The 27,169-nt window shown below is 42.5% G+C and overlaps 1 protein-coding gene across 3 annotated transcripts in view; it reads right to left on the bottom strand.

The window, feature by feature from the left end:
• The window catches only part of LOC132910113 (POU domain, class 2, transcription factor 2-like), a 126,901-nt gene that overhangs the window by 21,149 nt on the left and 78,583 nt on the right, over positions 1 to 27,169 (bottom strand). For all 3 annotated transcript variants that reach the window (XM_060965588.1, XM_060965590.1, XM_060965589.1), the window contains one exon: positions 8,408 to 8,464. In XM_060965588.1, the coding sequence (XP_060821571.1) occupies positions 8,408 to 8,464 (57 nt within the window). The remainder of the gene's footprint in view (positions 1 to 8,407; positions 8,465 to 27,169) is intronic.

The raw sequence follows: 27,169 nt of genomic DNA, 5'->3' as shown, positions 1-27,169 counted from the left end.
ACCCCTGGAATACAACGTTTCAGTCGATGGTAGATAGCCGGTCGCTAATTGATTATAATAAGCGATCAGGAAGTAGAACCGGAAACGAGACAGCAGGGGTTCCGGACAAGAATAATTCAAACAACGTGAGCCTTCATAATAGAACCATAAAGAAACAGGAAGAAATGACTTTTTAACATTCTTGATTTTATCGACGATCGAATTAATCTCACTTGCAAGCGATTAAGTAATTAAAGGATAATTAGAGCATCGTGTCAAATTAGCTCTGACCACCTTTCATGTGATTACAGATGAAAAAAGAAAGGAAAATTCGATGATTTTTTTAACACTCTGGCGAACGTGAACGGAATTGTTATTAGGAAAGAAAAAGGCAGAAAATTAAAGAGAAGGAAGCATAAAGAGAATGAAAGAACGGGAGGCAACCGACAGCGGGGGCGTTTGACAATTTATTGTCTTCATTTGGCCACGTCCATATTTATTGCGTCGTCAGGAACAATATGGCGCCTATTAAGCGAAATACGGGCCCCACCGTGGATGCGGAATCGAATTAATACCACGCTTGTGCCGCCGGATCCCGTAATAAGCTTAATAAATATTGATCGTTTAATTAATGTAGAATCGACGCGTGGGACATCGTGCAACTATCAGCAGTCCATTCGATCGCCCACACTTGGACACAAATTTATTAAACGTACGCCATCGATATTCTCCTCAACGTTCGCACGAAGCTTCCTACAGGGCTCTCTGTACATTTCTAATTACTTTGCGCAACCGCAAGGTTTTCCCATCCCGACGATCTTTTCTCGAAAAGATCCAACGTTTTTAAGGTACGAATAATTTCGACCCCATTTACCAACCAACGAATAGATCTCTCGCAAATTGTTCACTCTAATTCGCGGTTTCTCAGTAACGCTATCGTGTCAGGGGATCGAAAAGAAGAATAAGAAGGATGGGGTCGGCAGCCAGCTCGTTCTACGTCTACTAATTATACGTTCTCGAAGCAATTGGAGATCATGGCGCGAGAGGAACTGTCGACAGAGCGACGAACGGCGAAAAACGGCGTTCGCCTTCTGTGGGAACGGTTCGTCCCATTAATGGAATCACCAATTGCACACTTATTGGTTTAATTGCTAATTGCTAGTCTCCTTCTTGCTCTCTTCGTCGCAAAACGAGCAACAATGGCGCCGACACCCACCGCTCAATTCGATGCCATTTTCATAAATAGTCCCTCCATACTGTCTTTTTAATTTCTTTGTCTTCTTTTCAAGCTCGAATCGAATCGAATCGTACGAAGCTTCGTGGGCGAGGATGAATTAATTTTCTTTCATAGAATACAACTTAATTTTCTTTCATCGAACAACGTTTAAAAATCCTTTACTCTTGTTGCTACACTATGCCATACTTCTTAATTTTGAAAGTAAATTTTTGTCCACAATTGACTGATGATCTGCCACTAAAGCCACGACTATGTTTATTGTACGTATAGAACGTTACATTTTATTGAAATCGGTCAGATCTGAAGCATCCCTTATTAGAGCAAAGAGAGGGAGAAGTATGAAAGAAAAAGACACGGAAGTCGTCCTCGAGCCCGTGAGAAATATGTCGAAGAAAGAAAACGTCTTCGAGCTCGTTCCGAGTTGGACCGTTCCCTCGGTGTTTCTCGTTTTCTTCGCTCCCGCTCGTTCCCTCCATCATTCCGAGAAACACTCGCTATACTCGTTTTCATTTCCTCTTACGCGATTTGCCGGCCCGTACAGTGTCTTCTGCACGCGCGACTAGCTCGCGTGCAAGCCGAGCGAACGCAGTTTCGACGTTTTTTCCATCGACAATGGTCACGCCGTTCTTCGGCAAGAAATCGTGGATTCTAATATGCTTCTGGTGATTAATTCCGCATAGGAAAATTACGGATAATTGCGTCTATCGTTAAAAGGGAAGAAAATTATGGGATGCGAGTGGTGTCGATTAAGCTATCCTAAATGGTAAAAATTTGGAGTTAAACTGTTTTATACTTTACTCGTGATCATTGCTTATAGCTTGTCCAGGGACGTATTTTTCTTTTATTCTATTGGTTGGAATTATTTTCGCTGCGCATAGAGAAACCTAAGAGAAATATTTTCTACGTAAAAAAATTTTTTGAACTATTTCAAAATGTGAAGGCTTAGTTTTCGAATATAAAAATCACAATGATAACTTTATTTTTTTTCCGCCTTCTTCAATTTTTTTACTAGAACGAAAGAGTGTTTGCGTCGATATCGTCGATTTCATGAACTGCCGATATTTAGAAAAGATACTAGTACTTGAACGAGGAAGAATTAATTTCGTATCAAAGATGAATATTTCTCTTCTCAACTTTCTAATATATATTCAAAGACTCGTAGAAAGTCTGCTATGGATCAAACCAGGGAAGAAGAAACGAACGCTCCTCATCTACCCGCGAATAGAGTGTGCAAATAAAAGGGGCGAAGACTACGGTCAGCAGTCGATCGGATCAGCATATTCCGTGTACGGGACGCTCGATGGTGGAGCTGCTGAAGAGAGGACGATAAAAATCTGAAAATCCCCGGGAAAGCCGCGGCATGGAATTTGAATTTGCTCTGGCAGGCAGGGCGCGTGAATCGCTCTCGTCAACATTCAAAACCAGTTCGCCTCGTCACCATCGATCCGAATAACAAAGTACGCGCTGCTTCTGGTGGAAACGCTTGTTAACGGGCTGCGGACGTTCCCGTTCCCGTAGTTCTGGTTTTTTGTCGTCGTATCGCCTCGAACGGGCCGCCCGACGTTCTCGGAAAAACACACGCAGGAATGAGTCTATCGTCGATAATTGAGAAAAGTCGAGACGTTCGACATTCGAGTTTCCTGGATATGTGTAGAATCGAGTAAGTTTTTCTCCTGCAGTCTAGGTAAATTTATAATAAAATATATGAAATATGGCGTTTCTTACAAATTCACTTTTTGTTTATATATTGTTTCTTAAAAGAACAGGTGTTGATGATTTGTTAGTGTTCAGTACCTTGAGTCTAACTTGAGTCGTCATTTTATACATCAAATTTTTTTATCTTCGGTATTATTGTATAGGTGTCTCTATAATTTACGAATAAACGTTTGTTGTTAATTGTATATACAATTTATGAGTCTAACTGTACGTTTACAGAACTTCATAATTTACGATTCAATACGTTATATCTAGTACACAGTTACATGTACTTATATTATTGGGTTGACAACTAAGTGATTGCGGATTTTGTCATTAGGTGATGATGGCGATATATCGCATTCGGTACAATTTATGAACCACGTGAATGAACATGTTTATCTATAATTTATGAATCAACCTGTATATTCGATTACTTCGACTTACGAATCCACCTGCACATTTTCTAATTCCTAAATAAATCAATTGATACATCTACAATTCTTAAATCAATTTGTGTATTTTCAGATATCCTTAATTGCGTTACGTTCAATTTCTCTCAATTATATTCCTTTAACGTTAAGAGATATCTTCGCGAAGTTTGAACTGAAAAATACGAAACACGTCATCTTGAAAAGTTTTCGTTTGGTGATTGGAATATAAAAATCCGAAGATCCTATAGCAGGGTTAAACGTAAACCATCGAAACCTAACGAAGGCTAATCGACGATTAAGTGTCCAAGCACTTTCCCATTTGTTCCGGTAACCGGAAAATCGGCAGAATTTTCTCTCCGCGCGAATTCACGAAAGTCGCGTCTTGAGTGATCGAATGATAGACGCGAGAGCTCGGTCGAAGCTTAACGGGAATCGAACGATACGCGGTAAAGCTTTTTGCTTGTAAGCTAGCGGCTTTTCCAGGGACACCCGGCCACGCAAGAACCGGACGTTCTGGATTGGCGGGCGTGAATGGAAGGTTCTTGCGGGAGGGTCGGGAAGCCGTTTCGGCATTCAATAGCGGTTTTCCACGGTCACCACGGTCCTCGACGACCGATTTGAATAACAAAATCACCAGGAAGACGTATTATCGTCCTCGCGGCCGTGCGACCGGACCACTCGCCACTATGTCGTGCGAGTCTATCGTTGCGACTCGTTTGCATTCCAAGCGAAACCGATCTTCCCCGTTCCGCCGACCGATCACCATTTCCATCCTCGTCGATCCCGCCGCGATACTGAATCTATCCATTCCGCGGAATCGACGCATTGAAAAACACGCACGTTGCTCCAATTCTGAGAATAGAGTCGCTTGCTCGATACCATTTGCATGCTGGTTCTTAGGAATCTCGAAGGAACACGGTAGGTTGAGTTAGGTTAGGATTTAACGTCAAGTTAAACGATATCACATCTGCGACAGTCCTCGACTCTTCGTGACTCAATTGCCATCTCGTTTCAACGGAGGATTTTTATGTTTGAAGAATATTTTTGGTATAAAGTTAAAAGCATGTGGTTCTATTAGCAATACTTCCCCACGGCTTAAGAAAGATTCGATTTTGAAAAGGCTAAGACCAAGCGACGATCACAATTTGATCGAAGTCTACGAACGACGAGATCGGTATTTCATAACATAGAATATGACGATTTTATGGAAATAGAATTCATGAATTCAATATGACGTAGAATAGGGGAAGGTTGAACGACACCGATCCAGGGAATGTATAGTTTCAGATCAGGCTGTAACGCTGCTCGTAATTGAATAAACCAACCGGACAAACACCCGCGGAGGTGTATACCGGGAGAAACAATAGCGATATCGAAGCAACCGGATAACGATCGACAGGTGGTAGAGAATCAGCCCATAAATTACGCCTTGACCTGGGGACTAGAGCGAAAGAACTTTCAGATAATCATCTATTATAGTACCAACACTCGTTCCTGCCTTTTGGATCGTTCCTCAAGGTCCAAGTCGAACAGGAGCATAGAGTGACGATTTTTTTCAATAATCTCGACGTAACGTGGTTTCCTTGATTAAAACCACGATGAGAGAACGAAGAAAAGACAGGAGTGGCAGTCGAAAGGGGAAAAAAGACAAAGAACGGAGAAAATATCGTCGAGAGTTTACATTACAAAGTATGATGAGGGACTTGGCCGTTCTCCGTTCGAAAGATCTCCATGAAGCCCGCGTTAAAAGAATCTCTGGTCTGACCATATCGGTCGAACAGGTGTGCCTGTACGACGCAGGAATAAACGATTAGTGATTCGATTAGCATCCGTGGATCATATCGATCGCAGCTACTTGCATTCCGAATGATACCTCTCGTTTCTTTCTTAGGCCGATTTCGCAATTTCGATCTGCGTGTAGTCGTCCACGATTAGAGAGATCTTCCACTGTTGCGCAGCTTGATCCCGACCGAGTTAATTATCGACGATTCGTTACCGAGGACACGAGAACACGTTAATTAACGTACCCGTGCTGCGTCACGCCTGCACGACGCAAAAAGCTTCGCGGTTGAAAATTAAGAAGCACGTCACGTGGCCTTCTACCCGTCTAACTTCAACGTCCCATGCCGCTGCTGTAAATCGCGTTTTCCATAGATAGAGATCGAGAAAATTCTCGTATATCTTTTCTTCTCGATTCACCCCTTTGGTGGTCCCACGAAGATCTTTATCAGTCTTCAAGACGAAGGGATCACCAACCAAGAGATCACGGTAGAAGGAAATCAAACAAAAGACGAACGAACGATGGAGCGAACGAGAGCGAAGGGTGGATAGAAGTGTATGGACAGGTTTAAGGAGAAGAGAAGGAAGAAAAATGGAGCGAGCGGTGGTGGTGGCGCTAGGCGATCGGAAGTGTGTCAAATTACAGAGGTCCGTGATATTAATGACTCCTAATGACATGCCCCCTCTAACCGTGGTTCCCTTCTCCCACCTTGCTGCTCCAGTCCCCTCTTCGACGCCCGATTTCCTTCTTCTGGCTCCCCTCGAACCACCAAGGTTGGCCGAGGCCGCTCTTCGTGGTCGAAACCGATTCACAGAATCCACATTAAAGATACAATTGCTAATTGAAGGAGGCTAATAGCAATAAGACAAACAATCGGGGCTAAATGCTATAAAGTAAAACATAGGTTGCCAATGGTGTCCCTCGTCGTTCCTTCTTTCGTTTCACGACCACTAGCTACGCCATCGTTCTCATTCTTTTTCGATTTTAGTCTCCTTCCGCTAGACAAATACAGGGGACGAATTGTGCCGAACTCACGGCCCTCTTCGCAGATCTTCGAAATCTTCTTTCGCTCGTAACGACCGGTTCAGCGTTTCCGAGAGTCCGGGACAACCGGGCCGATTTTTTGCGTCTCTTCCGAAGCTTTGTTAACATCCACAGTTCTTGATGCTTATTTTTCGGTGGGGACTGACGAGTGCTTTCGACGAGATGCGAAGTGTTCCAAGGAACTGAACGAAGTTGTCCGATCTGTGTATTACTATTTTTCTTCTTTGGTTTTACAAACAGGGCTGCGTTGATGAGATCAGCAAGAACTAACTCGATTTTTACATCGATGAAACTTTGCAAAATTAAAGTATACATTTTTCCGATTTCAAGGGAAAATTTAAGAATTCTAAGACTGTCTACGAGAGAAATAATTAAATTAAGTTACCATCTGCTGACTGAATTCACTTACACGAACGTGAACTTCTATTGTGTATAACATTTGCATTTTGTTAACAATTTCAAGATAATTGAAAGACCTTGAAACCTTCTTAAGTCATTTTGACGGGTATGTTTGTTTCAGGACGAGATTCGTCTCGGTTCGAATAAGATACCGTCATCGTCGATGTCTGAGCTTCTTTGACATCCCAAAGACAGACCGATCGTAATGTACATCGAAAGGGGCGCGAAACGTGCCGCTGATCCGGCTCGTTAAAGATCCGACTCTGTTATTACCGGGTACGTTCTCTGAAGGCGCGATCCTCGACGTGTTACACTTCGCGACACGTGACAGCCCCGACGAGCTGCGTTTTCCAGACGAACATCGACGGTCAGCAGAAATGCACACGCAGAAACAGGGGGATGCCTCTCACGCGAGCCTAAATTATCCACTGGAATCCTTGATTCCCTTTCCGCTGTCGCGTGAGAAGAAACGCCGCCGTTTCAAACATCCATCGTCTTTCGACGAGGCGATAAAACCTTTCAAAAACGTTCTTTCAATCGGTTGTCGAATTTTTACCGAAAAAATCTCGCCAAGCTTTAGGGTTTCGACGACGTCTTCGTTCGTTTTAGGGAGAATTCTACCCTTTTTACGAGCCAGACCAAGAATCCTTGGACCGAAGAACGAGCCAAAGTTGTCGGATAATGCTCCAAGTTAAAAGGCCACGAAAGAATTCTTCCAGGCAAATGACAAAACCACTGTGCTGCCTCTGGTAGGCGGTGAGCGAGAGAGTGTAATTGGTTTTACGACATATTTTACGTGGAAAAGGATTAGCCTTAGGATGCAGCGTCGACAACGTTCTATTTCTATAAATGGGAGTGACGATGGAATTTTTGGACGTTGCGTGATTCTTCCGCGAAAGGCAACCGATTTTGAATTTTACGAAAGGAGCTTTCAAGATGCGATAAGGCACTATAAATTCAGATAGTACGATAGATCGGTTATTAATTTTCTGCTAATTTCTGATAAAATTCGAATTCGATTTTCTTTAACTTGCGATTCAAAATTTTGGATGCGATAACACTCTTCTCTTGAATTATGCTATTTTCTTCATTTGGGAATATTTCGATCGATAGGTTGAACTAAAATTACATGTATTTAACAAACTCTACTTCAGAATTTGCTAACCGACAAAATGTAAAATATGTATACCACATGATACACAGTCGGCCATATGACACGAAGCGGAACGACGAAGAAGATACGAGACACGGGACGATGATGAATCCTTTTCGAACGACTGGTTTCGCGATTGGGCCCGATCCCGTTCCACGGTCGGTCGATTAATAAAATGTCCGTGTCCGCGGCGACGCTGGCGGCGGCTCGTTCCATTTCTTTGTCGTCTCTGAAAATTTCTCAATCAGCGGTGTCCCCGGTTTCCTTTCCAGAGGCGGATTTTCTGTGAGTACACGGGCGCATCGGCCCGCAAGGGGCGCACAATGTAAAAGCCTGATCGTTGCAATTAAACGATGTTGCCCCGGCCCGATCGGTCGTGCCGGGCAAAAAGCTGGCTAAGAAATAACGACGCGGATTTATAATGCCGATACTTGAGCCTTTCGCTCAGACTCCGCCGTGTCGTATTATTCGTTTGTGAAATTTATGTTCCTGCCATCGGCGAAGGTTAAACCCTTCGGTACGTTAATCGTATCGCGATTGGACGACGGGGAGAGGAGGAGAGGACGAAGGTGGTTCGTACGGAAGAGAGAACGCTGGACAGAGGAACAGAGAGGAAGAGAGAAGGAGAGAGGAAGAAGAGGTTAAGGCGGACGACAGACGGACGATGAAACTCTGTGCAAACTCACCTTGTATGGATTCCGGCGAGGCTGGCTCCTTATCGATTCGGCCGAGCGCGTCGCTGGCTGCAACAAAAAGTACAACGGGGCCTCGTTAGTAACGTCGCGTTATAAAGCCGCCGGGGAAACTTCGCCTTTTTCTCGTAAAAATGATAGATGCGATTCCAAAAAGAATTTCCGCGAGTAGGGAGCGTTAGCTGATGTCCCTGTCGGCGATATCTGCCCATAAAGATCCACGCGGCAATTAATAAACGATGCGTTCTCCCGATCACTTATGAGTCAAAAGTCCCAGTCTGGGACTGGACGCTACTTATACGTTTAAAATTTTTATCGCTGTTGCTAATTGCGACGAGCGTCTCGATTTTTAAATTTAACTCGACTTTGGTATTTATTCGACGAATATCGTTTGTCCAAAAGCTTCATATAGATTAAATGACAACTTGAAACCATTTTAATAGCGCGAATTTGCCGACATCAAGTCGTTTGAATTCTAATAGCTTTACTCATTGGAACAAGGTTTTATTGCTATTTATAGTTTGTTTGAGGAATTCAGTTACCCAACTTTTATTCAAAACCTAGCTGAATGTCTTGCCAAACGTCATCTGGTCCATGAGAATGTCAGTTCGCTAATCAGCCGCTGGATCTCACCAGACTTCTTCGAATTTTCTCGACGCACGAGTTCATCTCCTCTAGCCCCTATAATTTTGACGTAGATACGTTCAGTATCCCTACATCGGGACTGATTAAATCGGGGAGCGCGTAAATACGATCTCAGACATAGCATTGGGAGTGGAGCCGTTATCAATCAGCCGAATTATGCTAAAACACGACCAATCATGGCAACACATGGTCGGACGACTGTCCCCTCTAGCTATTCCTAGAAATAGGGCGAATCATCGATCGATATTCAAATAATCTATTCTAAGTCGTATATAGAGGATCAGTGGAAAGAAGATGGTGGTAATTCGCAGCGCAGATGACCGCTATAGATCACGAGGGAGGCAAGGATCGTTCCGGAGAGGCCTTGGCCGGCCACCTACTACCCTCCAGAGACTCGCAACTCACCCCCGAAAACGACTGTATTCAGATAATCCCACCTTTCCTCTGCTACCGTTTCGTTTCTCAACACACGCGACATTTCAATACGGCGACGCCTGCCGGATAACCCAGCGCAAATACGGTCGGATCTACGCGACCCACGGCTTCGAAAATAACGCAGCCTCTAACGATGACATATCGAGGCAATAGGGCGAGGAGTATCCTGCTGATTTCTGTGTTTCTTGAATTTCTTCGGGATACCGAAGTATCTTGATATTAAACATTATCGAATTCTGCGATGATTCGTAAATATAATAGCTTACACTCCTTGAAGTTTAAGACATTTAGAATTTCGATAGCACGTTTGGAAATCGATATATGTTAGACAAAATTTCGGCGCATGCCCTTATTTTCCAATATAAAGCATTCTTTTGTCAGGTGAAATTTTTGTAGTCGCATGAAAATACTAACAAATGGTACGAAAATTAATATGCTTCTACGTGATCAATTAACGTAATGTATAAATACTGTTACGAATACATTGGTGTGTTAATACTTGTTGTAGTCATTGTAATTGTTAATAGAACAATGTAGCTATTAACGCAGGTTACTGTTGAAGTGATTCTCGCTTGTAGGAAAACTCTACATCTTCTTTAGTTTTTTTAGTCCTCGAGGCCATTGAATATTGTTTAGCTCTAAATCAATCTAAAGGGTCTTACAGCCTTACGGCCTTTTTTTCTAGGAGTAAGTCTTGCACGGATGGTATAACGGGGTATAGACAGGTCAGTTTTCTTAATGTTGTAAATACCCATAGGTCCGTGGCTTCGGAGCTCAATTGTAAAGTAACGCTGCCAGCGTGCGGATCTGGACTAGCGTACTTGTACTTATACTTATATATTAATATATATTAAATATATTTCTATTGTACATTCATCCGCGCATTTTCTCTCTCTACTCCGAGATAAACCTCGACAGGTTATGTACCCAGAGCTGTGAAGTGTATCGTAGAAACGCGAAGTGATTAAAGTGGTGAAGTATTGTGCAAAGTAAAGTGAGTAAGAGTGTTGTGTGAAAAAACAAAAATGGAATCAGCGAGTGTGAAGATCGAGAAGCTGCGTGACAAAGAAAATTGGCGCAAGAACAGTGCCGCTTTGTTATGCGTATACTTTTGGAGGAAGATGACGACATGATCAACGTGTGTGAAGGAAATCTGCGTCATCCAGGCGAAAGTACGAAAAAAGAAACTGCCCGTAAAAGGTTTTTAAAGGCAGATGAGACTGCGAGAAAATTGATTGTCGTCGCAGTAGAAAGGAAACCGCTAGATTTACTTTTAAGTTACACAACAGCACATGAAATGTAGAAGAAGCTGAATGCAGTGCGTGATATGAAGTCGGGTGAAAATGTAAATATAGTCCAGAAGCAGTTCTTCGATTTTATGTGGGAAGTATCTGAAAGTGCTACTCGTAACTTGTCGAAGTTGGAGCAGGTGTCAACGAAGATGCAAGCTCTTGAGAGTGAAATTGGCGAGAAAATGCTGATTACACGTATTTCAACAATGTTGCCAAAGAAGTTTGATCATTTTCACAGTGCGTAGGATTCGGTGGAGGATGAGAAGAAGACCTTAGACAAGCTCACTATCAGACTGATAACGGAAGAGTCCAGGTGGAAAAACGATGACGATTAGGAAGCATCTGGCACCGGTAACGAAAGACAATACCGACAAAAGAGAACAGCAAAAGCAGATGAAAAAGGTAAATACCGATAGTTAACACGAAGCTATTTCTACCAAAATCAGTTAAAATGACTAGTCTTTAAAAAATAGAATATTTTTATATTTATTGATTTACTACTTTCTTACAGAAGGAATTCCATGTTATGTAATATATCTTTGGTATTATTAATCCATCTGGGATCATGATCGATCTAATCAAGAGTCGACACGTTTATAAAATTGTAGAAACAGTCATTTTGACAGCTGTGATTTTTATAGTGTTAGCATTTAACGATCTAGCGATCGATCCGGAATTTCCTGATAACTGGTATCATCATATTGAATGATACGCAGTAAAACTTTAAAAAACGCGTGACAAGTTATAGAAAACGAGGAAACTGGTTCATTGGGGTTCGATAAACAGATTTCAGGAACCTTTTACACTTTGACAAGTATCTGTCATTTTGTCTTGTATTGCTATAAGTAGTCTTGATATAAAGTTATTTTCAGTTTGAATAAAAAACAAAATAAAATTCGTTATATTATTCTTTTAGTTATCGTTGCGGAAGTCATTACATAATTATGGGAAAAAATATAACGAAGTAGGAATTTTAAAATAAAACTGTAAGACCGGTCAATTTGACTCGTGTGGTAGTTCTAGTGTTAAATATGAAGAGGTTGGCCATCTAAAGAAAGATTGCTTTAGATGCTTTATATTCAAAAGGAAAGGCCACACCAGTAAGAATTGTTTTAGAAGCAATCAAAGAGACAACAGCAGAGACAACTGGCAGTCCGAAAATCAAAATGAAGGTTGCAGCAAAGTTGATCTGCTAGGAAGCACTTCAACGACGCAAACGGTGAGCGACGATATTTGGCTAATCGACTCAGGAGCATCGGAACACATGACGGAACGACAAGGATGGTTCAGCGTCTTCGAAAAATTCGACAAAACAGTAAAGATGCAGGTCAGCAATGGTACTTTTATGGATGCGTGCGGCAAAAGAAATATCGAGGTAGAAACCGTCGTAAATGTCAAATGGTTAGTAGGTACAATGCACGATATTTTATACGTACCAGGTATGAAAAGAAACTTATTTTCTGTTAAATTTGTCGCGAAGAGGGAGAACGTTTCAGCATTTTAAAGAAACTGAAATAATGCATATTTTTATAGAATCGGAAAGTAATCGCTAGAGATGCCGACATCGAAAAGTTGTATAACATCGATATGCGAGTTATATCGTCAGTTCGCAATTTTGGTAACAAAACGGAGACAAACGCGGAGTCATTGCAGTTATGGGACGAGCGGCTTAGTCACCAAAACATCAGACACGTTAGCAAATTTTAAAAAAATTTGAATATGAAAGTTGTAGATGACGGTAACTTTTTCTGTGACGGTTGGGCGTACGGGAAACATCATGGGTCGAGTTTTCACGAGAAAGTTAGGCGCAAAATAATTTACACGGATATATGTGGAGCTATGGAAGTCGAGTCATTAGGCGAGAAACTTCATTTTTTTACATTTAAAGAGGAGTTTTTAAAATTCGCAAAAATTTTACTTCTTACGACACAAGTCAGAAATAATTGAAAAACTAAAAGCCTTTTGCCCAGAACTTGAAAATCAATTCAATCGTAAAACCAAAGAAATTCATAGCGGTGGGGGGAAAGAATTTAAAAATAAAAAGGTTGGAAGTTTTCTAAGAATCACGGGGTTTAAACATACAATCAACGTCCCATACACTCCTGAACAAAATGGCGTCGCAGAGAGGGAAAATAGGATGGTAGTAGAGGCGAGCCGGTCGATGCTTTATTCGAAACAAATCTACCGTTGGTTTTATGGGCCGAAGCCATAAACACCGCAATGCATGTCATTAACGAGACGGAGCCGACGAAACAGGACAATAAAACGACCTATGAACTGTGGTATGGGAAACAGCCAGGTTTAGAATTTTCAGAATTTTTAGAAATTTTTAGAATTTTCAGTACTGAGTGCTTTGCACACATACATGAGAAGACATGCTGGAAAAGAGAAGGAAACTTGATAAAAAAGCGTAAAAAATTACATCGTGACGTAATGTTTAAGCCTGAACAAGTATTAATAGAAATTGTTAACTTAAGTTTGCCTAAAAATATCGAACGCGAAGGTATGTATGCGCAGGACGATGAAGTACGTACGTGTGAAAGTGCAGAAAGCGAACATGAAACTATAGAACAACCTCATGTAGCTGGCGAGAACGTGAAACAATTGAGGATAGACGTGCGAGCAAACGAACCGATGTTTATGTTTGTCCGATGATGTACGTAGCGGAAAAATTACCGGTGGACCATAACGAAGCGATGAAAAGGGAGAGTTATGGAAAAAGGCTACGCATGATAAGGTGAAATCGCACCATGAAAATATAACATAAATTCTTGTAGAGAAGCCAAAAAATCAGAAGATACTTAGCAATAGATAGGTTTTAACTATAAAGCTAAATCCGGATAATTCGAAACGATATGAAGCGCGGCTCGTGATAACAAAGTATTCGCAGAAAGAAGGTATAGATTATAAGGAAACCTATAGTCCTGTTGCTCGGTTTGAGAAAGTTAGATTAATATTTAGTATTGCTAGGAAAAATAATTTACGACAGAAATTAGGTTTGAGAAATAAAAATGAGATTAAAAGGCAATTTGTAAAAGTTTGTAAAGATTTAGAGTTTTAGGTATTAGGTAGGTTTTAGTAATGTTTGTTTTTCTTAATCCTCGAAGCTATCGAGTATTGTTTAGCTCTAAATCAATTTGGAGGGCCTCTCAGCCTCATAGCTTTTTATAGGAACAAACTTCGCAAACATAGTGCAGTGGGCTATAAACGGGCCAGTTTTCCTAATTATATGAATATCCATAAGCCCATGGCTTCGACCTCTACTGTAAAATAATGCTGCCAGCGTGCGGGTCTGGGCTAGCATACATTGTACTTATATTTGTACTTATGCTTAAATCTATTTTTATTATACATTCATCTACTCATTGTCTCTCTCTATTCCGAGATAAACTTCAACAGTTACGAAAGGTAGGTCGAAGATTGCCCTCTTGATTTTTATTAGTGGACATAATAATACGTACCCCCTGAAATTTAATAGTGTTTCGATAGAATAAATGTGTTTCTCTGGGATTTTCTGAAGCAGGTAAAACGTAGATTAGTACAAAAGGGGACATAATCACAGCGAGTGTAATCGCTAGAATAAGTTACAAAGAACCGAAACAATCGTGAGTGACCGGATTGAAAAAGGAAACGGGAATGCGAGCGCCTCGGTCTAACGATCATCGCGCAAGTCTGGAAAACGAACAATGCGAGGTCCTTGATGCGCGCGTTTTCATTATTAAACGAAGGACTGCCACTGGAAACTGGCACACGCTTACATTAAATATGAACGACGACCTCGTTCGCGTGTCCATCGACTTTTTCCAACGACGCGTTAGTCACAAAGAGCGCGACGAACGCCCCCAGGCGATGTCCCTTGCCAATTCGAAAGGAAAAGGTTAATCAAATTGATCAGCGATCGCTATGATCCATAAATACCAACGTGACGATCGATACATTCAGTTACAGTGACCATGCAAATCGAACGATCTCGTGTTGGATTAAAATACTTCTCGATACGATTAATCAACGTCAGAAACCTTTGAAACGTTTAAAAGGGAACGAACTTCGATAAATTCGAGGGCATTCGTGGGAAGTCTCCCGGGCGTTATAAAGCTGTTACCTTTGCACATGCACCTATACAGTATTCACAGGTCCGATCGTCGAATTGGGTTCTAAACACGTTCATCTCACCACCATCTTTTCCTAGGTCGTTTACGACTGCGTAAACACGCGACTGACCATTTGCAAGAAATATATACTATACTCTTTAAAATAACATGAGAAGAAAAATTATTTACACTTGAAAATTAACCTTTAACCGGTAAATGCCGCGATATTTCGGCCTGTTGCCGTAAACTATTTTACAGAAATCGGTATCACTAAAAAAATATTTCCGAAAAATAATAAAGTCAAAATTTAGTAAGAATGGTTTGCGAATAATACAATTTCCTTGTTCATTCCCTTATTTATACTAAAATCACAATCTTCCACCCCTTGCAGTCATGAATTTTTTATCGAAAATTTCGAGCATTCACCGAGCTCGACATTTGCTCATCGAGATATCCGTATTCACCACAAACGGATAACAGTCAAGCCGGTCATTTATTAATTCGACAGGATCGCCTTATGACAGGCTTGGAATCGCGTGTCTGCGGCTGCAACCCCTTCTTCCTTAGTATTCATAAAGGTCAGTCGTGTGCGAGGCTCTCGCGGACTGCCACCTCTCGTGCACGTACATATTCCCATTCACTCGAGTTACGTGGACGAGACACCTGTACAGCTAGCCGACAGCTAGCCGTGGACAGGTGAACTCGACGGACTTCCACCGGCTGTCGAAGAACGCTCGCGGCTAGAAGCACTATCGAAACAACGCGATTACTGCGGCTCGATTGTGTCCAGTCAACGGCCGCCGCGAAATAATGTAACGGCAGAATCGATTGTAGGATACACGCGGTGGATTGATCCTCGATGGGGTTGATTGGGGTTGAACAGCACATTTCGATGACTGTATTCATGTTCGATTCATGGGTAAGATAATAATCGAAGGCTTTATTCGCTTTGGATATATTAATCGAGGAAAATGATATTAAATATGTAACTATTACTTTGACGTCTTGAAGCAATGTACGATGGATGTTACTAATATCGTTGTAATTTTATCCTTAAGTCACGGATGCTGCTGCGTCTTATCGTCAGTAATCTTTAATTGTTTTAAATCTTATGAAAGTAGTTTGTAAGTAGTGATTTGATAATTTTATTTGGATACCTTTAAAATAGAACACCATGAGAATTAATTTAATTAATTTATATATAGTATCAAGTAAGGATTTAGCAAAATGTTTTAATAAAATTAAAAAGACCTCGTTATAATACGATGCAATATTATTACCTTAAATAGTGTTTCAACTTGTATATAAAAATTATAGATAATAATTAAATGAAAGAGTGCGGAAGGAATCTTGAGATATTAATCATTACAACAACTATATTAATTTCCATCTAAAATGTTTTTGGACAAATCCTATCAAGTATCCTTCAATAAGGGTCTATCGATGAAGAGCGGCGTATTTCGATGACTCTATCGACTTGAATCTACGCGGTCTTCCGGCGTGTCCGCGTTTCTCCGTCCAAGGAAAACGAGATTTTAATATTTAAACCACGCCACGATACAATAAGTGTAATAAGCATAGAGTCGACCGTTGGCCAGCGCACAAGAGACGGTTGAAATATTAATGCTGACATTTCGTTGCTTTGCGGTAGTTTAACCACACCCCCCGCACTTACGCCACCGTGCGGCCGGTGGCTTTCAAGGCTGCGGTTTCCGGGGAACGATATTGCACTCGACCATTCCCGTCGCGATATATTCTAATCGCACTGAATTCACAGCGAACACGCGTTTTCCCGGCTTCTTCACGTTATATGTTGCTTTTTTTTTTCTTCTCACGCTTGGGTCACGCCAAATATCCTCCTTCCGCTCGTCGTTCTCTCATCGAAGGAGCACCATGAATACCAGATGCGGGATCTGGATACGTCTAGTTTGCGTGGTGCCGGCCCTCTCATCAATTTTTAAGAACCATCTTGTAATACGTATGCACTGAGACGTTGGATATGGAAACCACGTTCCCAGCGTGAATACAGCAGGGAGAATCGTGACGCCGTAACGGGCTTGAATAGCGATGAGAAATCGCTGCTGGATCGTTCAAAGCTAGTCGAACAGATTTGATCGTGTCTCTTTTTGGTGACCAAGCGACAGCCGATTGTTCGGCGAGCTTCCTCCTCGACAAAATTGATCTAACGAGCAAACATTGGGACGCTATACTTCGTTAATCTCATTGGCGATTTCCGAACTTTGAGAGTTCCAACAGTGCGGTATTAAGATAATGCATGGAAATAAAAATTTAGGAAGGTCCTGGTTCCATTTTCTGCAGAATCCCCGTTCGTCAAGATAACCGGGCGAACGAGCGTCCCCTTTACCGCGAGAAAAATCCTAATCCGCGGCAACCGGAAAGTTCGAGAAAAAGAGGGAGAAGCAGCCAGACGAGACGAAAGAAAGGGTAGAAGGAAAGAGAAAAGCGTAGAGTAAAAGAGGGAAAGGGAATGAAAGAGAGACAGATAGGGGAAGAAATGCGCGTTGGAAACAGCGTTCTTGTACGTGAGCCGAGACTTTTTCCAATTACAAACGGCGCCATTCGCGAGCCGGCTGGCGGCGATTATTTTTAAAACAAGAATATTCCCTTCCGCCCCAGGACATAATGAGGAGGAAGAGGAGAAGGAGGGAAAGCACTGTTGGAGGGCGCGATAATGGCGGCCGTTATGAAGAAATCAACCCACCCCCGTGTCCCTCCGCCCCTCTCAACCCGCCACGCCGCCCCTCTGCCCACTTGATCTTCCGTCTCCATGGCAACCGCCTTGTCCAACGGACCCCTGCGAGCATACAGGGTGGTTGCGAGCATTCTCTCTTATTATGAGACTTGCTCCACCCGCGAAAGGGTTGCAACCCCAGGTTCCATGACGCCCGCCGCTAACGTGGCCTCCGGTGACTTTGAAAACCGTCTCGACTCCGACCTTGCGAGGATAAAAATAATCGTCGGCGCCTAATTGTCGTCGCTTTTGTCTTTGGCTAGTTTTCTTAGGACTGAAGAAATTTGTGTTAATTAATCCTGATTAAGTTGATGTTTTCAGAAGAAATTCTGGAGAATGTGGTTTCGGGAGGACCCGTTCTGGTGCGCTTCGAAATCTTTGCGAACCGCAAAGGGAGAGATTCGTGAATTCCGCAATACATGTAGAAGCGAGTGACAAATGACTGTTGACGAAGAGGAAACATTATAATCAAGAAAACGACTTGTATAATATTCAACGCAACCCGTTGCTAAATAAGCAGAAGATCCCACAGAGTGCAGAGGCAAAATCCTGCATATTATCTCCTTGATTGAACCAGGTAACAAGGCACAAGAAACAAGTATCCATGGACGCGTTCACCGCGTAGCCAGGATCATTTCGAGGTATAAAGGCCAGCGAGATCGTTTCCTCCAGCGAGGGTTTCCAGGAAGCCACGATGTTTCATCTGGATTTCTACTCTGGCAACGCTCTCGCTGGCCCCTCTGTTTCCGCGAAGCACAACGAGCGTTATACGGGTGCAGAAACCGTCCCAACTGCGTTCCATCCAATTAAATGATCCCGATGCCCTGTACGCGGCTTTCAGGCGTCGGTCGATCCATCATCGGTCGATAATCGTCCTCGAAACGCCTAATCCCGCGACGAAACAGACGGATCATGGAATAATTGCTTACGAGACGATTCGATGGGGGTGAATGGTCGCTAGTTTCTTTCGCCCCTACTCTAACGGCGTGACAAACGAACGAGATGCACCGGAGGAGGGTAAAAAAAGAAAAACACAACATCGATAGACACGCTGTTAGAGGGGAGAAGAAAAAGATGGTCGCGACACAGAGAAATTATTTGAAATTGATGAGGATGATCGGAGAAGGGTTGGGGTCGCGTGGCGCACATTCGATGCATAAAAGAGCTTTGGCCCCTCTTTTATTGCTTTCCATTCTGTGACACGCGCGCCTGATCTTGCACCCCTTCCTCAAGATCCACCGGTTCCCGCCTCGTTCGCCCGTGGCAATTCGAAAATGGCGCCGTAATTTACGACGAGTTAATTCGACGCGATCCGTGGGTAGGCTTGACCGACCTACGGGACGCAATAATGTAGTTACTTACGTATATAGCGTGTAGTATTTGGATCTTATACGTATCGGAGCATGCAGAGAGATTTATATTTATCGATCCCCTTGTTGGCAAGAAACCACTTTGTTGATTAAATTTTATGCTGCCACTAGCTATCGAACAATACCAAACAGCGTAGTACTAGACATCGGATGTCGTTTCTTCGATTTGTGTGTAGAATAGAATTCAAAGGAATCCAAATAAAAAGGCTTGACGATCGGTGACGCTACCGTGGCGTATTATTGTAATAATTTTGTGAAACCTGTTACCACATGAGAAGATAAAGTATTTGAAGTCAAATATTTCTAAATATTTCTATAATCATAAATAATAACCGGTTACTAATGTGACTTACATCTTAAATTAGTCATGGTCCTCGTATAGATATCCAAATCCAACTCTCGCTACTTTCTCTCAAGGTTACCAATTTATACAAAGTATGATCGCTCATCCTATTAAACTCAAATCATAACCCGTCGCGTATCACGGAAAGAACGATCGTTGAATCGAGGCCCTGGACAACCAACACTTTCGCACGTCTTTTCTTATTACGGTATTTTCGTTGGAATTACCGTGAAACTGTGCAGACACGTCCGACGGGTCGTAGCGCGACGACATTTCGTTGCACGTAGACCAGAAGAGAGAACGAGGGGCCATTAACGGCCTCGTAGGGACGCGTACGCGGACCTTACGCCCGAGGGGATGGTTTTCCAGGCGACTCCGTGGCCACCGCGGGAGGAAGCATCCGGCGCGACGAGGAGAGACAGGGGGCGAACGTAAGTGCTTCACGCGGCGAGGTAATGGAGTCGACTTATTCGTCAGGGAAACGCCTCGGCCGGGAGCAATCGAGACCGAAGCTACGTGCGAGCAGAAAAAGAAATAACCGTGACTCTAGACGACACCCGGGTGGCGGATTCGTCGCGATCAGATCTCGTGAACGCATGCTGTATGCTGACTAATGAGCTTTTGATTAGAGGAAAAGATGATGGCAGAGTGTTTACATGCAGGACTGTTGCCGAAACAAAGGATTTCTCGTCTCAATTTCTAAACTAAATTGTACGTATGGTGCCCTTTTGGGAATTTGCCTCGACGTAGAGTCGGCACCGCAAAGTTGCAGCTGTTCGCTCGTTAACAACGTTGCACCTTGAACCCAATTTCAGAATTGACTCTTTTATGCCGCGATGTATCGATGCTTCCAAAACACGCAGCCTTTATCTCCCATCTAGTAAATGCGTTCCGTTAAGCGAGTACTTTCCTATACACGTCGAATCTATCTTGCACGTTCGATTAATTAACCGTCGTTTTCCGTGTCGCGAAACATCCTGCCCCATGGCGAATGAAATATTCATCGAATGCAAATGCAGGGAGACGCGTGTGTAATCCATTGAAAAATAATAACGACAGAAATTCGCCTTAATTGGCACAATAGCCGCGACAGCGACATGGCTACCTCTCCCTAGTCCTGACGATTACGACACGACCCTATCGTGCTTCTTGGACGCGTTACAAGCTACCAAGAGGGACGGCCGTCCGCGTTGATGCTCATAATTACGCGGTAATTAGGGAGGTTTGCCGTGAGTGCGGCGTATGTACATCTTCAATATCGGCCCCTGATCCGCAACTCGATACAACTATGACGTTACGTCTCTCGTCGAGACGATTTAGAATCATCGTTTCGTGTCCAACGTCTGAGATTTTGAAATGGAAATTTAATCGACAGGATTACGCATCGACTGATCATTCAAACTATTCTGTCGTGTAATTTGTAATACAGTAAAATTTAAGCAACCATTGGAAACAAAGTTAAAGTTCTACGCGTTTCATATCTGTTTCAGATATTCTGCGATAGTAAAGGAAGTTGAACGGTTGATTTAATAGATGTTCGAATGTCTGGTCCAGAGCCAACCTCGTTCTCCAATCGTCTCCATCTTCACCCCCTTTTCAGGATATAATTTCTCGGCGGAAAAAGTTTCTAACGACGGGAAATCTAATATATATCGCATCGAGGCAGCCGGTCTGCCGGTACGAGCAGCTTTTCTTGTAATTAAGTTATAACTAAGGACGCGAGCGCGCCATTTCAGGGTAGAGGGAGGAGAAAGAAACGCGAGAATACGCTTCGAAGCTAGGGGCGGCTGAAGCAGATCCTCGCAAGAGTGGAAAACAATAAGAGGGCTCCGCTAATCCGGACGATATATTATATCCAACGGGAGTGCTTCTGGCACTGTCGAGCCAGCTGTATATATACACACGAAGGAGAAGGGGGGGGGGAAGAGTAGAAAGTCCAACAAATAAGGAGCAACAAGATAAAAGAGCATAGCTTTCAGTATGAATGTTTTTTTCATTTTGTATAGAAGCCTCCAGCTATTTTCATCGATGATCGTAATTATCGCATACCGATGTGACGTTTCGAGATTCGCGTATATGAAATGATGTTTTTTTTACATCCAACCGAATATTTATTAAGACAGGGATGAAGGTTAAGCTTGCATTATCAAGACATCGTTGCAATTAAATTTAACGTCTTAAACAGTCATAAATAATTCACGAATTCGTTTTGTTGGAGACGTTGAAGAGCGTTATCGTAGTTTAACAACTTTATACTGTCCACATTCGTTCAGGAATGAATTATTGGCAAATGAACTGTCTTAATGATGAATATCCGCTATTTTTCAGAAAACGCCACTGTAGAGCCCCGACGGTTACGGATATAGCCGTGGAACATAAGAGGGGCGAATTAAAACGGCGCGCCATCGAGGCGTGAGGAGAGATCTCAAGCCTCGATAATTATCGTAGCGTGCAAATATCGATAATGCCGACGACTTGGAAGCGGGAAACAGCCGAGAGGAAACGTAGGTAAGCCAAGGGGGCCGCCGGATGCCCGCCTCCGAACCAACAACTCAATTGCGCGAAATCGAGTTACCTACCAGTCCTGGTGAACGTGTAATTAATTAATTCGAGCGCCATTTTGCTACTGACGGCTCAACGAGAAATATTATTTTCTGGCCGTGCTAAGGAAAGGCCAAAGTGCCCTCAAATTCTATTTGTCTCTATTAATCCTCGCCTTTCTTTCGATTTTTCTTCCTCCAACTCGACTACGATTTAGCCATTATCTCTTCACGTTTAGAAATAACCGAAACGTTAATCGTGAGAAAATATAAGAATTTTCCTAGCCGAAAGAACATATATGTACATAATTAAAGCTTTAAGTTATAATGAAAAGCATCGAACGCGGTTGGTTCACGGGGCAGGCGAACCGTTCGACTAACACGGCCACAAATTTGTACGAAACTCGAGGAGGATCTGGTCGAGTGCGCTACAAGGGGAGGCTACGTGTTCGCTTAACAAGGAATTCGAGTCATAACGCTTAATTAAGGTACTGTACGTAAGTAAGGCCCGCATCCACAAGAGGGATAGAGGAGTGGGAAGGTATGAGGGCCATTGGACCCCGGGATCGTGACCAACCCAGAAGCAGGAACGCGGTCAGATCGGTTGATAACGATCTGATAAGGTGCCCTCCCAAGATTACGAGCCGAGTTTCGTTCGAGCTACCTCTCGATGAAACCAGTTTTTTCTGCGGGCTCGATTTAATTAGATTTTCCGTGGGATCTATCGTCACTCGCCCTAACTTTTCTTCGAAATTATTCCACTAAGTAGCTAATGGACTTCTCCTGCGAGTCGCCGTTGGTGTTTAAGAAATATGTTACAGACGTTGTAAGTAATTCGTCTCCATTTCCGCGCTACATGTGACATACTACTAATCGTTAATCGTTTGTTCATTTCTATCGATCCTGGTCTCTACCAAAGAGTGTTATCCGTATAATAAATATAAGTAGTTAGACAAGAGTTTATTTCCTTAGAGAGATTTCAGAAAAGGTTCAAGAAAGAAAATTTGAAGAAAACTTCTTGTGCGATAGTTTCATAATGAAATTCTCATCAAATGTGTGCGCCTTTTAGTTCGTGAATATAGAGAGTGAGAAAGATAGCGTTTTGCAATTTTGTATTTTGCATTAGTGGGACAGTGGAACGATCGTATTTGCGTGCATTCTGCTCGCACGAAATCGATGAAGGCGCGCGAGAAATCCACCGATAATGCAAAGCGTGACTGACGTTCGACTTATCGCGCTATAATCCTATTAAAACATCATTATGAGCTTAGCGGGGAATCACCGCAAGTGCTCGCCGATATTTCATGAAAATTTATGAATCCACGGTTCAATTAGCATACGCCCACTGCACAGTTTCTATTACCCTAGGAAATTAAGTATCGAACCAATCTATATAAATTACAAACTTCGTTCTTGAATTATGTGCAGATTCTATGATGAATAATCGAAAAAGAAACAATCTGCAGATAGAATCGAGTAGAAGGGGTGAGAATGTAGGTAAAAGGATACGGAGTCGAAGGGATGACAGAATGGAATTCGAGTGCGTCCGCCGATAATCTGAAGCGTATGGGGCTAGGAGAAGCTACTACAAACGAAGAGGGTGGGGACTTTAAAATGGCGGGAGCATCCCTTTTCGACCTAAAAGCAACCCCAATCGTTGCACGCTGGTCTAATCACAGAAAGGGGGTTGGTTTTGCATTTCATACCCTAACAGAAGGAACTCCAACACGCGTTCTCTGTATTTCTTTTCACGTATGTACACATACGAAACTGTGTTCGATAATGCAATTGATAAACGATGAATTAAATACATGTAATTTTAACATGATATGGGCAGAGAAATAAACAACGATAAAAATACGCCAGAACACAGAAAGCATCGAACAGAGACTAACTTAAAAGAACACGTTGCTCCATGCGGGACTTGATAGTTTTCCATAAAATTTCTCCAAACTAGATGCTGGTATTATCATTCACAATAATGGAATACGATATGGGTCTCTAAGAACCCCAACGGAGTGGAATCCTATTAGCTTCATTGCAACAAAATCGAACCCTATCACAGAAATATTATTCAACTCCATTTGTAAGAAACAATCTTTCCTCTTCCACGAGGAAGAAAAATTTTTAACATGCTTACGTATTGGAAAAGTCGGTTTTGTGTCTGCGTGCATCTTCTTCTTGCTTCCAAATTGACAGATTCCCACAACCATTAGAAACCTTTCGAAATAATCTCTGTGTAATATTAATCTTCCCGTGAACTACGTATTTCTCGTCTCGCCAGGAACAAACTTCTTCTACAATAACACGTCGTACTTCGTAACTTGTCTCATACAGAACTTACAATAATTTCAATAATTAAATATACCAACAAGACTTCTGACCTTTGTTGAACGATGTCACCTTCACAGAGAAAGACGTTTTCACCAATTCACTATCGAAATCGAGACTAGGCTATGGAATAATCGACGTGTATAACTTGTTCCGTGAGCAGTTGATATATTTGGTAAAACCCGGGGTGCCTCAAGTTGGCCTGCCGGGGGCAACTTGTCTACTGGTGAGCCAAGAGCTGTCCGTTCGCGTTGGTCAGCGCTGCCCCTCTTCTCAGCTGGCCCGTGGAGGTGCACCCCCGCAAACCCTCCGCAATTCCAGTGTGAAGAAGAGAGAGAAGCGAGGAGACAGAGATCCGGTACGTGCCACTCTCCAGAGCACTCTTCTCTCTCGCCGTGTTCGACAGAGGGTACATACATTATTCGCCCCTGATCCTCGATCCCGAACGATCCACGTCTCGCCAGCTATCGTGCTGAATTATAGAAACGTTCTTCCCTCTTTCTATCGCCCCGGTTTTCGACGGTCGTGCAATTGTCCTGCCCTTTTAATTTGAGAAAGATTCTAACGACTGTATATGAGAGAAATATTAGCTTAGTTGTTCAAAGACGTTAATTACGGATAATTATTAAGGAAAACTTACGCTTTGACTTTATAGCAGAACTCCGTTTGTATGAAGTTGTCGAGGAACAAATAGTTTCTGTAACCGGAGCACTTTCTATTGTGAGTGATTTATATAATTAAGTAATATTTTTCCGGACACTAACTAAAATTTCACTTGTTATGTACAACACACAGAGTTCACATGAAAACAGCTCCACTGCGTATGCTTAGGATTTTCTTCAGTATTTTGGTGATGGAATGAAGACGGCAGACAGCACTATGATTTCCACGAATCGTAGACGATCGAATCAAGTTACGGAAGGACGACCATGAGCGTAGTTTCGTCTTGTAGTAAATTCCATTGCTGGTTATTCTCTCAGCCCTTTCGTCGAAATAAAGGGTGTTTGGTAACAAAGAGAAGAATAAGGTAGAAAGAAAAGGAAAAAAGGAAGAACTACGACGCAATTCATTGGAATTTCGGAATGCCCCGTTGTCCGAAGGAGTCATTAAGTCGTAAAACTAGAGAGCAACCTCCTCGGCAAAAGAAGCAAATAAAAAACAGGTAAAAAAAAAGCAAATTTGCGTCCCTGACATAGAGGATCAAGCGTAAGGGCGTTGTAAATTTTTTTTCTTTCTTACACATACAAAGATTTCAAATGGGCTTTTCATGTTCTGCGAAAATTTACATTTGCAAATAGTTATTTGCCTGTAAATCTTCGTGAGCCCAATGTCAGGAAAGATTTTGGGAGCAAATCCACCGTTAAATAACGATAATTATTAGAAAGTTTATTTGAAAGTTTAACTTAGCGAAAATATGGTAGAGTGGCTGTTCCATTAGCAACGTTTGGTTTAATTTATGTTCATCCCGGCTGTTCGACTTTGATGATCGTTATTGTAAATGTTGATTGAGCAATTGCGATGGAATTGGCCTTCCCACGGTTCGCTGATATAAATACTAGTCTAAAAAAAGTACAAGTGGCTAACGTCGGGGCACAATCATTTTTACACCCGGATCGATCTGCAAATTATCTAACTCGGTTAATTATTGGCTCAATTATCACCGACTTACGAAGTGGGCCAACGTCAGCAAGCGCTTCGGTGGGGTTCTAATCAAACAATCAAGCACCTCATTACCAATTTCCCCTATAGTGTTATCGTACGCAGTGTTTTACTTGTTTCGGAATAATGAAGAGCAGAAATTCTTAGAGTTTTTCATGAACGTGTTTTATACGATGAACTTTTAATACGTTAAAGAAAGTTCAAGAAAATAAGTTGAACATATAAATAATGGCGAATGAATAGGGAACAAACGAAAATTAATTCAATTGTGCAAATTGTTACTATATATTTCTGAAGCAAATAAAAATCATACCAGTCGATACGATTTTACTCTCAACTCAGCTCAATTACAAAGAAGTAACCGAACCTGAAAAAAGCGAATCGAAGCTGGAAAATGGCCCGCATCTTTTGCTCCGAATTCCATCCGGTCACGCGACATATATCATTCGTAGCCTCTCTATGTTCAAGATCGATCAGACTCAGAATCGAGCAAATTTTCAGAGAGGGAGAGGAAGAGAGAGAGAGAGAGAGAGAGAGAGTGGGAGAGAGAAAGAGAAGCACCGGGCATTCTCGAAAGAAAATGCGAGAGAAAAATGAAAGGCCGCGTTCCGTTCAGCCACCCACGCTTTCAACGGGGCAGCGGGAGAGAGCAACGTAAGGGTCCATTCGCCGCCCCTATTTTGCAACCACCCCCATCCACCGTTTGCCGCCGATAGTGCATTTGACCAGAGCATTGTCCGAACGAACGGTCCATTGTCAGATTGAATCATCGTCCGGGCTTGGAATATTCAGGGATGGCCAATGGTCAGTGACCATTATTGTTAAACTGGCGCGTGTGTGCGGGGCTGCCACTCGTCCGATTCGGGAGAGGGGAAGAATCGACACACTCGAAAATCTGGAACGTGGACACTTCGCCCTTTCATCCGTTGATCTCGAAACTGGACTACCCCCTGGTTTGGTGAATTATTGGCTTTAATTGTGCCTACGGTAATGGTTCGACTGGGACAAATTTCCGGGCGGGAAGCTGGCAGATTGTTCGAAACTGAACGGTCGTGTGGCTAACGCGGATTTCTCGAAAACAGAAATTCTACTCTGGCGTGAAATTCGGGGAACTCGTGGGTAAATTGATTGGGTAGGGTATACATACGATGCGATTCGATATATTAAACTCGTTTGTTATGAACGTAAAGGGGAAAGCATGAGTTTTCTGTTGAAACTATTTTTCGTAATTTGGCTTGATTGTAGAAGATGAAAGATACGATAAGACGGGCAGGTACGATTACACGAATTTTCTACCA

The sequence above is a fragment of the Bombus pascuorum genome, chromosome 8 (assembly GCF_905332965.1).
Source record: "Bombus pascuorum chromosome 8, iyBomPasc1.1, whole genome shotgun sequence".
Classification (NCBI taxonomy): Eukaryota; Metazoa; Arthropoda; class Insecta; order Hymenoptera; family Apidae; genus Bombus; species Bombus pascuorum.
The sequence above is the reverse complement of the archived record's forward strand: the minus strand, read 5'-3'. Positions and strand labels throughout refer to the sequence as shown.